The sequence below is a fragment of the Rana temporaria genome, chromosome 12 (assembly GCF_905171775.1).
Source record: "Rana temporaria chromosome 12, aRanTem1.1, whole genome shotgun sequence".
NCBI classification, from domain to species: Eukaryota; Metazoa; Chordata; class Amphibia; order Anura; family Ranidae; genus Rana; species Rana temporaria.
The window spans coordinates 10,948,389-10,963,114 of record NC_053500.1 but is presented as its reverse complement, the minus strand read 5'-3'; the positions used below and the strand labels follow the sequence as shown (position 1 = coordinate 10,963,114).

General features: G+C 46.5%; 1 protein-coding gene across 1 annotated transcript in view; it reads right to left on the bottom strand.

The window, feature by feature from the left end:
* RIPOR3 (RIPOR family member 3) overlaps positions 1-14,726 on the bottom strand; it is a 148,433-nt gene that overhangs the window by 1,204 nt on the left and 132,503 nt on the right. The window contains exons 18-21 of the mRNA XM_040331312.1: positions 10,473-10,631; positions 7,896-8,098; positions 6,561-6,644; positions 5,165-5,255 (exon numbers count right to left, since the gene is read on the bottom strand). Of these exons, the coding sequence (XP_040187246.1) occupies positions 5,165-5,255; positions 6,561-6,644; positions 7,896-8,098; positions 10,473-10,631 (537 nt within the window). The remainder of the gene's footprint in view (positions 1-5,164; positions 5,256-6,560; positions 6,645-7,895; positions 8,099-10,472; positions 10,632-14,726) is intronic.

The window sequence follows — 14,726 nt, the reverse complement described above, 5'->3', positions numbered from 1 at the left end:
ACAGGTTGAACTGGATGGACCATCACAAGTTGAACTGGATGGACCATCACAAGTTGAACTGGATGGACCATCACAGGTTGAACTGGATGGACCATGACAAGTTGAACTGGATGGACCATCACAAGTTGAACTGGATGGACCATCACAAGTTGAACTGGGTGGACCATCACAAGTTGAACTGGATGGACCATCACAAGTTGAACTGGGTGGACCATCACAGGTTGAACTGGATGGACCATCACAGGTTGAACTGGATGGATCATCACAGGTTGAACTGGATGGACCATCACAGGTTGAACTGGACGGACCACCACAGGTTGAACTGGATGGACCATCAAAGGTTGAACTGGATGGACTATTGTCTTTTTTCAGCCTTACCTACTATGTACTCCAACATCCAGCTTATGTACAATTATTTTCTCTCTTATGTTTCCTGCAAGGACCGCAAGCCAGGGCACCAAGGCCTTGTACATGAAACCTTCAGATTATATAACAGCAATACATACAGCAGGCTTTAAGCAACGTTATTGAAGCCTTCATGGCTTGTTTACTCAGAGGACATTTGACCGGCTTTGAAATGTCACTCTTCACTGCTTATTTTGACCCTTGAATTGTGTCCCATCATTGGTGTCAATGGGAGGAACTGTACAACCAGTGTTGATGCCATTGGAATGAAAAGACCCCATTGTAGGTGTCATTGGGAGGAATTGTGCCCTTCACTGGTAAAAGCAATCCACGGGTTGCATCGGGTCCCCGGGCCACTTTTTGGAGACCACTACTATAGGGTAGAACCTCTCTGTTTGCTGGGGCTGCTGTCATTACATCCAAGATGGCGGCACCCAGCAGCAATCTTGGGGCTTCTGGATATCTACGCAAGGGGGGCTTTACAGTTAAAGCAAGGAGGTAAGTTCTGCCTATCTGCTTCCTCCCTTCCATCCAATGCCACATTTGGCACCTTTTGGGGGGGGGGGTTTGACCTGTTTTTGACAGGTACCCTTCCCCACTTCTGGGAGACCTGGCTGCGGCGAGGTCCCCGGGAAGTTCGGCCCCCCTCCTCCTTCCCCCACTGCTGGGCCATTCACAAATCCCAGCGCGTTTCCTGCATGCGCAGTAGGGAACCGGCAGTGAAGCCTGAAAGGCTTCACTACGGGTCTCCCTTACAGGCAATGGCGGTGGCAGCACCCGAGAGCCAATGGAAACATCAGATGGGGGTGTGGACATCACTGAATTCCAGGGCAGGTAAGTGTCCTAATATTAAAAGTCAGCAGCTACAGTATTTGTAGCTGCTGGCTTTTATTTTTTTGTGGGAGCTGGAGCTCCTTTTTTAAATAACATGAATAAAATACATTAAAAGAATAAGGAATTTTATAGAAAATTTGTTGATGGAATGAATGGTCTGGTGACAGGATCTGTATTTAACCTTCCCACAAAGGAACCAAGGACTATGCCAAGGGGTAGACAGAAGGGAGGTCAGGACCTGCAACCGATGCCACCGAAGTAGTTCACTGCCCATAGAGGGCTGAGGGCGCATTTTGGTCTTTTCGCCTTGGGTGGTAAAGGATCTTTTCCCGGCACTGCTGGAACTGCTTCAAAAAAAGCTGCTGGAAGCTTTACAAATGTTCTCCTGAAGCTTGCTATGCACACTGCTCCTATACAAGCTGAAGCCTGTTTTAACAAGACCTCAACTGTGGTCACCTAGGGCAGTGGTTCTCAACCTCGGCCCTCAAGTACCCCCAACAGGCCAAGTTTGGGGAATTTCTCTTAGATAAAATAGCTGTCCCAAATACCAAGCCATTGACTCTGATTTAAAGCACCCGTGCAAGATAAAGGAAGAAAAAGGAAAGCCTGCAAACATGGCCTGTTGGGGGTACTTGAGGACTGAGGTTGAGAACCACTGACCTAGGGAATCTCTGGACATACAGGATGGCAAAGTTTGATCTGAAATGTGTTTGTCACTTTTATTTCTCGATCATCCACTTTACATCAGCTGCCTGTAAGCGGTCACTATTAATGTTCTGCTTAATTTTGCCTGTTTGGGAGTTTTGTTTATCAGTATTACTGTCCCGGGTGTGGAACATTATTACAGCACGGCCTGACCGATGTCTTCAGCTTATAAACACTTTGGCCCGGATTCACAGACATCGGCGCATTATTAGGCGGGCGTAGCGCATCTCATATGCGCTACGCCGACGTAAAGCAGAGAGCCAAGCACTGAATTCACAATGCAAATGCTCCCAACGTTGCGCCAGCGTAACGTAAATCCGTCGGCGTAAGCCCGCCTAATTCAAAGTAGGTGGAAGGTGGGCGTGATCCATTTAAATGAAGCGTGACCCCATGCAAATGATGGTCCGAACGAACGGCGCATGCGCCGTCCCGTGGACGCATTCCAGTGCGCATGCTCACAATCACGTCGGAAATACTCCTTAAGATACGTCGAATCACTGCCTACGACGTGAACGTAACCTACGCCCATCCCTATTCACGTACTACTACGTAAACAACGTAAAATACGACGGCTGTTCCCTGGTCCATACCTTAACATGACTTACACCTGCTTTATGAGGCTTAACTTTATGCCGGACGTACGACTTACGTAAACCGTGTATATGAATGCGCCGGGCGTAAGTACGTTCGTGAATCGGCGTATCTCCCTTATTTGCATATTAGATTCGTAAATCAATGGAAGCGCTCCTTGCAGCCAGCGTAAATATGCTCCCACGATACAACGGCGTAGAAAACTTACGTCGGTCGTAGGAAGCCTATTTTTAAGCGTATCTAGTTCTGTGGGCATGGGCGCACAGATACGCCGCGTAAGTGTAAATGTGCGCCGTCGTATCTCGAGATACGTCGCGCAAGTGCTACGTGAATCCGGGCCTTTCTGACCATTGTTTTTGACTTCCTAAAACCCGATGTAACAAATTCTTTATTAGGACAAGGATGCTGGAAATGAAATTGTCCTCCAGGTGGCGCAATTACATCCCTTCCGTCGGTTTCTTCTTCCCATTTCCTTTTTCTTTGCACGTACGTCAAGATATTATATTTTGGAAAATGAAGCAGCAAGGATACATTTAAGTGCAGAGAAATGGCGAGACATGATTTGCTGATCTTTACAAACACACCCATTGGTGTGTGCAGCCTATTGCATTAGGGGTAGAGGAATAAGAGCTCATACTTACCTTATTCCTCGCTCCAGCAAGTTTCCTCCATGTTGTGCAACAAAGCCTCTTCTCCAAGATGATCCAGTCGGCAATTGCACTCGGACATCGTCACGTACAAGGCAGGATTAATAGCTGTACATTGTACATGAGGGCAGCGAGGGCCCGCCCACAACCTGGACTGTAAGAACCTGCCGAAGTGCAGAGTTAGGCTCCTTTCACACTATGAACCACATGAGAATCGCAAAGGAACTGCAACGCATACACATGCGATTCAGTGTGGTGTGATCATTTTGAATGGGCTCAAATTGCACCAAAAAAGGGCATGCACCTTGTTTTGACCTGCACTGCAACCAGATCGCTTGGTCGTTTTATCCTACGCAGTCCAGTGCGATCAAGTGCAAGCAAACACTGCTTTTGGGGTGTCGTTAACTTTGTATTGACACCCGCTGCAGAACGCAAGGGCAGTGCAATTTGCATGCGGTGCGGGAAAAGCACACAGATCACAGCATTTCCCGCACCACATAAGGCTAGGTTCACAGTTGCCCACATGTGAGTCGGTGGTTGTGAGTGTGGAAATGACACCTGTTCCCACCCCTGCAGCCAAATCGCACTGCTCTGCAGAGACGCACATGGCTGTTTGAATCCAAAAGAAAATCTATGGAAATAACTAAATATCAGAGTTCATAGAAGAGGCCCACGGAAACTTCAAGATTTGTTTGTGTGGAAGAACGGGCCAAAATCACACCCGAGCAACACATGCAACTCGTTTCTCCATACAGGAGGCGTCTTCAAACTGACATTACCAACAAAGGATTTTGTATAAAGTATTAAATACATTTCAGTTATGGTGTTCAATACTTTTTCCCTGTCATTCCATTTTATTACACAGAACTTCATTTCCGAATGTATTTGTTTTGGTGTCTTTACCTAGAAAAATGGTGACGTGTTCAATACCTAATTTTACCTCCTGTGTATATATATATATATACTGGCCCAGATTCACAAAGCACTTACGCCGATGTATATCAAGTTACACCGACGTAAGTGCAAATGTGCGCCGTCGTATCTGTGCGCAAGACCCACAAACAGAGATGTGCCTAAAAATAGGCTTCACCCTGCCGACGTAACTTGCTTATGCCGGCGTAGGGTCTGCACACATTTAGGCTGGGCGCATAGTGCCGCTCCCATTAATTAGCTATTTAAACATGCAAATGAGGGAAATACGGCGATTCACGAACCTGCGTGCGCCCGACGCAGGCTACGAGAGGTGCGCGTAAGTTGTACGTCCGGCGTAAAGTTATGCCCCATAAAGGAGGCGCAACCCAGCAACAGACATGCAAAGGTCTGCACCAAGGAACACAAGCCGGCGCATTTTACGTTGGACGTGTGTCTGGCTGAGCGTAGGTTACGTTCACGGCGTACGCAGTGATCCGGCGTAGTTTAGGCAGTTGTTCCGACGTGGTTGTGAGCAGGCGCAGGGGGATGCGTCCACATTACGGCGCATGCACAGTTCGTTATAAGTACTTGTCTGGCGCTCGGCCCATCATTTGCATGGGTCACGCCCACTTCCACCTACGCTGGCCTGCGCCTTTGATACCCACGCCACGCTGGCGCAGTGTTGGGAGCACTGGCTTTCTGAATTCCATGCTTGCCTCTCTGCGCTGCGTCGGCGTAGCGTACATGGCGGCGTAATGTGCGCTGTGCTCTCTGTGAATCTGTGCCACTGTATTTATTGGTGTATAACACTCACTTTTAGGGTAAACTGTGCCTGCGTGTTATACGCAGGGTGCCGTGGAAAGTTTTTTTCCTGAAACTTCCCTCTTAAAGGTAGGGTGCGTGTTATACGCCTGTGCGTGTATACGGTATATATGTGTGTGTGTGTGTGTGTGTGTGTGTATATATAAATAAAAACTGTTATATGGCTTTACTCTCCAGTATCTATCAAAACAGGAAATGGTTTTGGGTGGAGCTGATGAAAGCAATTCCATTTTTTAACTTTGACTTACCGAAGGACACAATGGTCTCCCTGGCGGTGTTCCTGACCTCCTCCACTTCCGACTGACACAAACAGGCAATCTGGTCAATGCTGGCTGTCCCCTGCAAGGCAAATAGTCGTCAGTAGACCATACCAGACATCCGGTGTTATAAGACAAACTGCACATCTGAAGGTCCCAAACAACCAATGAGATTCTTCAATTATCGTTTCCAAACCATGCGGAATTAAGAGAGAAAACCTGACTGGCTGACAGGAACATGCACAGCATTTCCTTTAGATATTAGGTGACCTTGGCCGACAAATTTCAGATGAGGTTGAAAATTTGTGACAAGAGCAATCACTTACTTCCGTGATAGTTATATGTATAGATCAGTCTGAAGCCCTTCAATACAAGGAGAAGTGACCACATGCGCTGCCAGACTCCAGAATAAAGGCATAAATAAGCTGTGAGAGCGTCTAACGCCTCGTACACACGATCGGTTTCCCCGTAGGATCTCGACAAGATCCAATTCACCTACCAGCATGTCTTTGGAGTATGGGAGGAAACCGGAGGACCCGGAGGAAACGCAGGCACAGGGAGAACATGCAAACTCCAGGCAGATGGTGTCGTGGTCGGGATTCGAACCAGCAACCCTTTTGCTGCTAGGCGAAAGTGCTACTCACTACACCACTGTGCTGCCCTCTATGCTTCCAAGCATGCGTCAAATTGTTTCCGAGCATGCATGTTTTTTCCCTGTTGGAAAATCATACAGACGAACGGTTTTCCCGCTAGGATTTTTTCCTGACGGGGAAAAAAGAGATCCTGCTCTCTTTTTTCCCCGGCAGTTTTCCCATCGGAAAAACTGCAATGGAGCATACACTCGGTCGGAATTCCCGGCCAAAAAGCTCTCATCGCAGTTTTTCCGAAGGGAAAACTGGTCGTGTGTACAAGGCATCAGAGTATCTGTATATGTTACTTCTGGGTGTAACTATTTCCTTTTCCCCTGCTGCACTCAGTGGTTTCTCCCATTGGTCTTCTATGCCACTACAGGACACAGTAGTCACATACGTGCCAGTGGGTCAAACCACTGAGTGGAGCAGGGGACAGGGAATCTGACACTCCCAGAAGTGTTGGATTCTGAAGAATCTTCAGTTAGCGGTTCGCCTTTAGTACAGCCAATATCAATGGCAGATGTATAAAGCTAGGTATTTACGTATTTTCTGTAGTTTGCGTCATTATTTTAGCCACAGAGTCACTTAAAGGTAATGGCCAGTGACATCCCAACTTCCCTGGCCCCAGCTCCCCTGGATTTATTCTGTGATGTCTTGCAAAGTATGTATGACTCCTAGAGGTTATCAATGACTCCACCCTATATGCGCAGCTCACCCAAGTGTTGCGCCATGCGGTGGTAGGGATGGGCACTTACATTGAGATGTTTGAGGGCCAGACAGGCAGATCTCTGCAGTTTGGGGTCTCTGTCAGATAAAAGTTCAGTGTAGTAAAGCAAAGCCTGGAGAAGGAAAATAAAATGTTATTTATATATATATATATATATATATATATATATATATATACACACACAGTATAACATTGTTAAGGTTGTGCTATAATAACGATTGAGGTGTAGTCCACTGTGTGATCTGTCAGCAGATTAAAAGACAGGGGAGAAAGATTGCCAGTGGCGTCACTAGGGTTAGGGTTTCAAACGCCCCCCCGAACTTGCAACCGGGCCCTGGCATTCTGCCACCGTAGGTGGGCAGAACATATGAAAGGCTTTCGCTGTGTGATTATACATAGTTACATAGTAGGTGAGGTTGAAAAAGACACAAGTCCATCCTATGTGTGTGATTAGATGTCAGTACAGGTTTCTTTTTCCGGGGGAACTCAGTTCCACCACCTCTGGCTCAGACCCTTTGGTGCCTGCTCACCACAATCACTTGTAAACACAGAAGTCTGGTTTCTGTGTTTACAAGCAACAGCTCTGCACTCTGTGTGTAACCCCCCCTGAATTCTGCACTCTGTATGTAATGTAATACTGGTATTTAATGCCCCTTTAAGACCCTCCTACTGTTTGTGAAATCTGAACGGGGTCGTGGTTGAGTTCCTGCACCTATTTTCTGAGAAAAAAAGCTCTGTACAGTCAGTATTACATTGTATAACCCTGTATGTTGTGGTCGTTCAGGTGCTTAGCTAATAGTTTTTTAAAAACTATTGATACTCCCCACTGAGACCACCGCCTGTGGAAGGGAATTCCACATCCTTGCCGCTCTTACAGTAAAGAACCTTCAATGTAGTTTAAGGTTAAACCTCTTTTCTTCTCCTTTTTGTGAGTGGCCACGTGTCTTGTTAAACTCCCTTCTGCAAAAAAGTTTTATCCCCATTGTGGGGTCACCAGTACGGTACTTGTATATTGAAGTCATATCCCCTCTCAAGCGTCCCTTCTCCAGAGAGAATAAGTTCAGAGCTCGCACACTTTCCTCATAACTAATATCCTCCAGACCCTTTATTAGCTTAGTTTTCCTTCTTTGTACTCGCTCCATTTCCAGTACATCTTTCCTGAGGACTGGTGATTATAATAAAGGGTCCCACCATGGAAGTAAAAGGCCCCATGATCAATGGGAAGGGTCCCGGCTGGGGGTCAGGTGGGCCCTTCATGGTTTCTTGCACTGGGGCCCTGAAGGTTCTAGTAACACCTCTGCTTAATAACATATCAGTTCCTTGTAGCATGACAGCAGAGCAGTCCCTCCCTCCCTGTTCTTACCTTTTGCTTGAAATGTTTGTTGGAAGAGGCCCGGCAGAAGAAGCTGGCGGTGGTTTTGCACAGCTTGATGTTTTCATCTATCTGGAAGGGGGCGATCAGCTTGAGGAACTGCGGCAGAGGCTGGAGACGAGAGATCTGCTTCGTCTTCAGTTTTTTTATCTTCTTGAGCCTCCCGGGGAGTTGTAGATCCCCTATCAGCATGACTGGAGGGGGAGAAGCATATAAATAAAGGCTTGTAATTAAAAAAGCACTGACACCAAATCATCAAATGCTGCTCTCCTCTGAGATTGCAGGTTTTGAGTCACAGGAACACAAAGTTTGAAAATTGTTTAGGACAATCAATCCCAGCCAGACTACAGCAACCTTCCACACGCCATGGTTTCTTGTTTATTATATTAGTTTATCTATAAATCTATATTATCACTCTAGTGCTACCTGCAGCCCTTTGTCACTTACTGTGCCGCCTTCGCGACTCCGTACACAGTGGTCTGTTTTGGTGCATACCATACTCAAGCTAGTGAATGTTCTTTAGATTGGCTTTTAACACTTTGGTGCAGTTTATTTCTTTCAAACAAATTTACTTTTATTCTGTGCTGTCCATCCTTTTTTATGTTTATGTTTTGTTTTCTTCCTCTCTCCAGCAACCCCTTTATCAGGTTTGCAGTCTCTGACCATCTCATGTGCCATCTCTGTAGTCTCTGACTGCAGTCTGTGATCATCTCCTATACCACCTCTGCAGTCTGTGATCATCTCCTATACCAGCTCTGCAGTCTCCGACTATCTTATGTACCACCTCTGCAGTCTGTGATCATCTCCTATACCACCTCTGCAGTCTCCGACTATCTTATGTACCACCTCTGCAGTCTCCGACATTCTCATGTTCTACCTCTGCAGTCTCCGATCATCTCCTATACCACCTCTGCAGTCTCTGATCATCTCCTATACCACCTCTGCAGTCTCCGATCATCTCCTATACCACCTCTGCAGTCTCTGACCATCTCATGTTCCACCTCTGCAGTCTCTGACCATCTCCTACACCACCTCTGCAGTCCCTGATCATCTCCTGTACCACCTCTGCAGTCTCAGACCATCTCTTGTTGCAAGGGTGCAGGCTCTGACTACCTGCAGCCCTTTGTCACTTACTTTGCGGCCTTTGCGACTCCGTACACAGTGGTCTGTTTTGGTGCTTACTCAAGCTAGTGAAGGAAAAGTGTTCTTTAGATTGGCTTTTAACTGTTTGGTTTATCTCTTTCAAACAGTCTCTGTCCTTCTCCTGTACCACCTTTGCAGTCTCTGACCATCTCCTGTACCACCTTTGCAGTCTCTGACCATCTCCTCTACCACCTTTGCAGTCACTGACCATCTCCTGTACCACCTTTGCAGTCTGTCCATCTCCTGTACCACCTGTGCAGTCTCTGAACATCTCCTGTACCACCTCTGCAGTTTCTGACAATCTCCTGTACCACCTCTCCAGTCTCTGACCATCTCCTGTACCACCTTTGCAGTCTCTGACCATCTCCTGTACCACCTTTACAGACTCTGACCATCTCCTGTACCACATTTGCAGTCTCTGAACATCTCCTGTACCACATTTGCAGTCTCTGAACATCTCCTGTACCACCTTTGCAGACTCTGACCATCTCATGTTCCACCTTTGCAGTCTCTGAACATCTCCTGTACCGCCTCTGCAGTTTCTGACAATCTCCTGTACCACCTCTGCAGTCTCTGTCCTTCTCCTGTACCACCTTTGCAGTCTGACCATCTCCTGTACCACCTTTGCAGTCTGACCATCTCCTGTACCACCTTTGCAGTCTGACCATCTCCTGTACCACCTTTGCAGTCTGACCTGGTCTCTTACAGCTTACTGTAGCAATATATTCACTGCACATTATGTGAAATCCACTTGGCAATGGCATGGTCCACATACATATCAAGTAAGTTGACCACCACTGGTATATCAGATACTTGGCCAAAAATGACTTAGAGTAAGTTCATCATTTCACAAAAAATATGAACTATCGCCAACTATCCTGGACCCCACTGCACCTAGTGGCTCTGCTGCCAGTGCTGCAATCTGTGAAAACTACAAAACACAGTCCTAGAGTGAATCTCCATCCTTATACTTATAATGGCAAGCGTTCATTGGTCAACACACCTACGTGACCAATATGAAGTGCATCTGTTTATCCTGTAAAGTGCCCCAGAAAATAGAATGGCTTCTAATTGGTTAGCGCGGTCACGTGGTGACGCTGACTAATGAGCGCTGGCCACTGGAGGGATGGCTCGGAAATTTTTAAGCAGTTCACCTTCTCATTTTTCGTGAAAGGGTCAACTTACCCTGTCAACGACTTAATTCTAGTTCTAAACCACCTTGAACAACCCCACTCCCGTGACAGGGCCTCTTTATAGCCAACATCTGTGTGCAATTAGCAGCACAAATACTCACCCCACCCCCCACTATCTTTTTAATGTGTAAGGGCCCTTCTAGAAATTGTACTCGATCCCCTCCTGGTTTTATGAGCTGGAAGCATGCCGCCCCAGCCGTCTTCTACAATTTACAATAAGATGATTGTTTACCTTCCCTGGTGAGTGCGGCAAAGTGTTTCTCCAGATCCACGACATGGTATCGCCGAAGGTACCCATAGAAGAGAAAGATGGAGACAACGTTCTCTGAAACCTCATCTGTTGTCAGGATCCCTCCAAAACTGAACATCTGCTCCAGTGTCCTCCGAAAAACTGCAGCGAAAACAGACGTGTCACTTATAGTCTCTTCTCATAATAGACAGAGGCAGGGCGAGAGGCTACGCTACAGGTAAAGAGGACCTGTCATGTGCATGGAGTTTGCCTGTGCAGGGCCGTCTTAATATCATCATGGGCCCCTGGGCAAAGTAATGCTCTGGGGCCCCTACAATGGAGACAGTGCAGGTAAACAGACATCAAGTAGGTAAGAGGCAGACAAGCAGAGCTTCCCCTTTGGGTGGAGATCCGCATTAACTACATGAACAATCATTCTGTACAGCAAATACTACATACATAACGTGACAAAGCTGCTAGGATGATGCCCCCCAGCACTCTGACCCCTCTACACCCTAGATATCTATGCTTTGGGGAGAGTGCAGGGGCCCCACATGCAGCTGGGGCCCCTGGGCAGTGCCCAGGTGTGCCCTCTCATTAAGACAGCCCTGTGCCTGTGTCTAGAAGTGCAGTGCCTTAAAAAAGTATTCATACCCCTTGAAATGTTCCACATTTTGTCATGTTACAACCCAAAAACATACATTGTATTTTATTGGGATTTTATGTGATAGACCAACACAAAGTGGCACATAATTGTGAAGTGGAAGGAAAATGATAAATTGTTTCAAATTTTTTACAGATAAATATGTGAAAAGTGTGGCGTGCATTTGAATAGCGCCCCCGGGAGTCAATACATTGTAGAACCGCCTTTCTCTGCAATTCTATTTGGGGATGTCTCTACCAGCTTTGCCCATCTAGAGAGGGACGTTTCTGTCCATCCTCCTTTGTAAAATATCTCAAGCTCTGTCAGATTGGATGGAGAGCGTCTGTGATCAGCAATTTTCAAGTCTTGCCACAGATTCTCAATTGGATTTATGTCTGGACTTTGACTGGGCCATTCTAACACATGAATATGCTTTGATCTAAACCACTACATTGTAGCTCTGGCTGTATGTTTAGGGTCGTTGTCATGCTGGAAGGTGAACCTCCCCCCCCAGTATCAAGTCTTTTGCAGACTCTAACAGGTTTTCTTCTAAGATTGCCCTGTATTTGGCTCCACCCATCTTCCCATCAACTCTGACCAGCTTCCCTGTCCCTGCTGAAGAGAAGCATCCCCACAACATAATGCTGCCACCACCATGTTTCACAGTGGGGATGGTGTGTTCAGGGTGATGTGCAGTGTTAGTGTTTCCACCACACATAGAGTTTTGCTTTTAGGCCAGTAAAATGTTGGTCTCATCTGAGCAGAGCACCCTTTTCCACATGTTTGCTGTGTCCCCCACATGGCTTCTTGCAAACTGCAAACATGTCTTCTTATGGCTTTCTTTCAACAATGTCTTTCTTCTTGCCATTCTTCCATGAAGACCAGATTTGTGGAGAGCACGACTAATAGTTGTCCTGTGGACAGATTCTCCCACTGTGGATCTCTGCAGCTCCTCCAGAGTTACCATGGGCCTTTTGGCTGCTTCTCTGATAAATGTTCTCCTTGCCCGGCCCGGTCAGTTTAGGTGGACGGCCATGACTTGGTAGGTTTCAGTTGTGCCATACTCTTTCCAATTTCGGATGATGGATTGAACAGAGCTCTGTGAGATTAAATTACACACAGGGGAACTCCATTTACCAAATAGGTGACTTCTGAAGGCAATTGGTTCCACTAGATTTTAGTTAGGGATATACAAATAAAGGGGGTTGAATACAAAATGTACCCCACACTTTTCACATATTTATTTGTAAAAAATGTTGAAAAGCATTTATCATTTCCTTCCACTTCACTAGTATGTGCCACTTTGTGTTGGTCTATCACATAACATCATAATAAAATACATTTTACGTTTTTGGTTGTAACATGACGAAATGTGGAAAATTTCAAGGGGTATGAATACTTTTTCAAAGCACTGTAATGCCGCGTACACACATTTTTTAAAAATTTTTCTCGTCACTTTTCACGTCGTCGTTTTTCTCGTCGTGAAAAACGGTCGTGTGTAGGCTTTAACGACAGGGAAAAAAACGTGCATGCTCAGAAGCAAGTTATAAGAAGGGAAATTTGCATAATCAGCCCAAAGGGTGGCGCCATTCGAATGGAACTTCCCCTTTATAGTGCCGTCGTACGTCACCGCACTTTGCTCGAAGATTTTGAATTTCATTTATTAAAGTTATGGACAAGTCCTTCAGGACTTTTAGAGAACACTGGTTTGTCAGGTGATCCATGTCACCAGCTATAAATGGATGGTTTGGGTTGATTGCAAAGGGTTAATCTGATACAGATCAGTGGTCTGCGCTGAATCTGGTACATGGAAGATTTGTTTACAGCCTGGAAAATATCAGCACACACGGCTCGGTGCGGAGCGTGCCGGGATCAGAGACTGCGGAGCTGCGTAATGGTTTTACCATGAGCGGGGCACCGAGAAATCTGATCGCACAAACACAGGAGGAAGAGATGTAAGTGGATAATGATTCCGACAGATCGCTGCCTCCTTCCCCAGCGTGGGCACGGCTCCCATTTCAGTCAAGCTAGTTCTATAACAGCCCATTTCTGCATCCGAGTCGTCTGCCTAACACAGGAAGAGCGGGACGTGTAACGTGATCTGCCGGGAGAGGAACGGACGCTACAAGCCACATTTCCGCCTCCCCAGCGCCTGCAGACTCCATTATTCCAAGCCTCCGATATACGGAAACATTTCACTTCCTATTACACGGCCTCCGCATGCTCCCGCCATACTCAGGTCTGGCTGCTCAAATTCCATTTGCTCTGTTGTTGCCATCGATGGAATCTGACAGAGTGTGTTGGGGATTTTTATGAGGTTTTATGGACCTCCAACCTCCAGATAGGCTGCTTTTCTCTGTTCAGTCATTCTTTTTAATGAAATGTCTGCATGATTCAGAGGGCACCTGGAGTCTGCCAGTCCAGTCCCTGTCACAATGGGGTTGGTTTACTAAAAATGGAGGGCCAGAATTGGATAGGCGCAGCGTATCAGAGATACGCTACGCCGCCGTATCTTACCTGGCTTTAAGTCGAATCCAGGAAGATTTTGCGCCGTAAGTTACGGCGGCGTAGTGTATTTCTGGCGGCGGAATTCAAATCGCAGATTAGGGGGCGTGATTCATTTAAATGAACTGTGCATGCTCCGTTTTGAAATTTCGCGTCGTGCTTTGCGCGAAATGACGTCACAACTACGTCATTTTTTTAACTTAGACTTGACTTACGTCCATCCCTATTCAAGGACGACTTACGCAAAATTTCGACGCGGGAACGACGGCCATACTTTAACATGGCAAGTCTATCTATACGTCGCAAAATAGCAGCTTTAACTATACGCCGGAAATAGCCGACTAGAGACGACGTAAGAGAATGCGACGGCCGCGCGTACGTTCGTGGATCGTCGGAAATAGATAATTTGCATACCCGACGCGGAAAACGACGCAAACTCCACCCAGCGGACGCCAAAGTATTGCATCTGCGATCCAAAGGCGTACAAAGCCGTACGCCTGTCGGATCAAACCCAGATGCCGTCGTATCTTGGTTTGAGGATTCAAACTAAAGATACAACGCGGGTAATTTGAAAGTACGCCGGTGTATCAGTAGATACGCCGGCGCACTCTCTCTCTGGATCTGGCCCGCAGAGTGCAAAACTGGTTCAGCTCTGCATAGAAACCAATCGGCTTCTAACTTCAGCTTGTTCAATTAAGCTTTAGCAATAAAACCTGGACGCTGATTGGTTTTTATGAAAAGCTGCACCAGATTTTGGACTCTCCAGTTTAAGTAAATCAACCCCAATGAGACTGACTGCCTACCAGCTTCCAAGTGTGCTTAACAGCATCAAAAAGAGTCCTGTTTCCTCCTAATTATGTGGCTCAGGTATTTCCAACCCTCACAACAAACAAGCTTTGCATATCCAAAGTCAAAGCAAATGATTGGCTTTACCCCCCTTTCTGCAGCATTTTTTTTTTACCTCCCCTTCACACTCCTTTTTTTTTTTGCAGCTTGAAAATGCCTATGGCACTTACAGCTCCTAAAAGCCTGTGTGTGCATGGACAATAACATGGAGAGGCGTTTTTAAGCTGCAAAAAAAAAACACACCATGTCTGACGCTGGTAAAA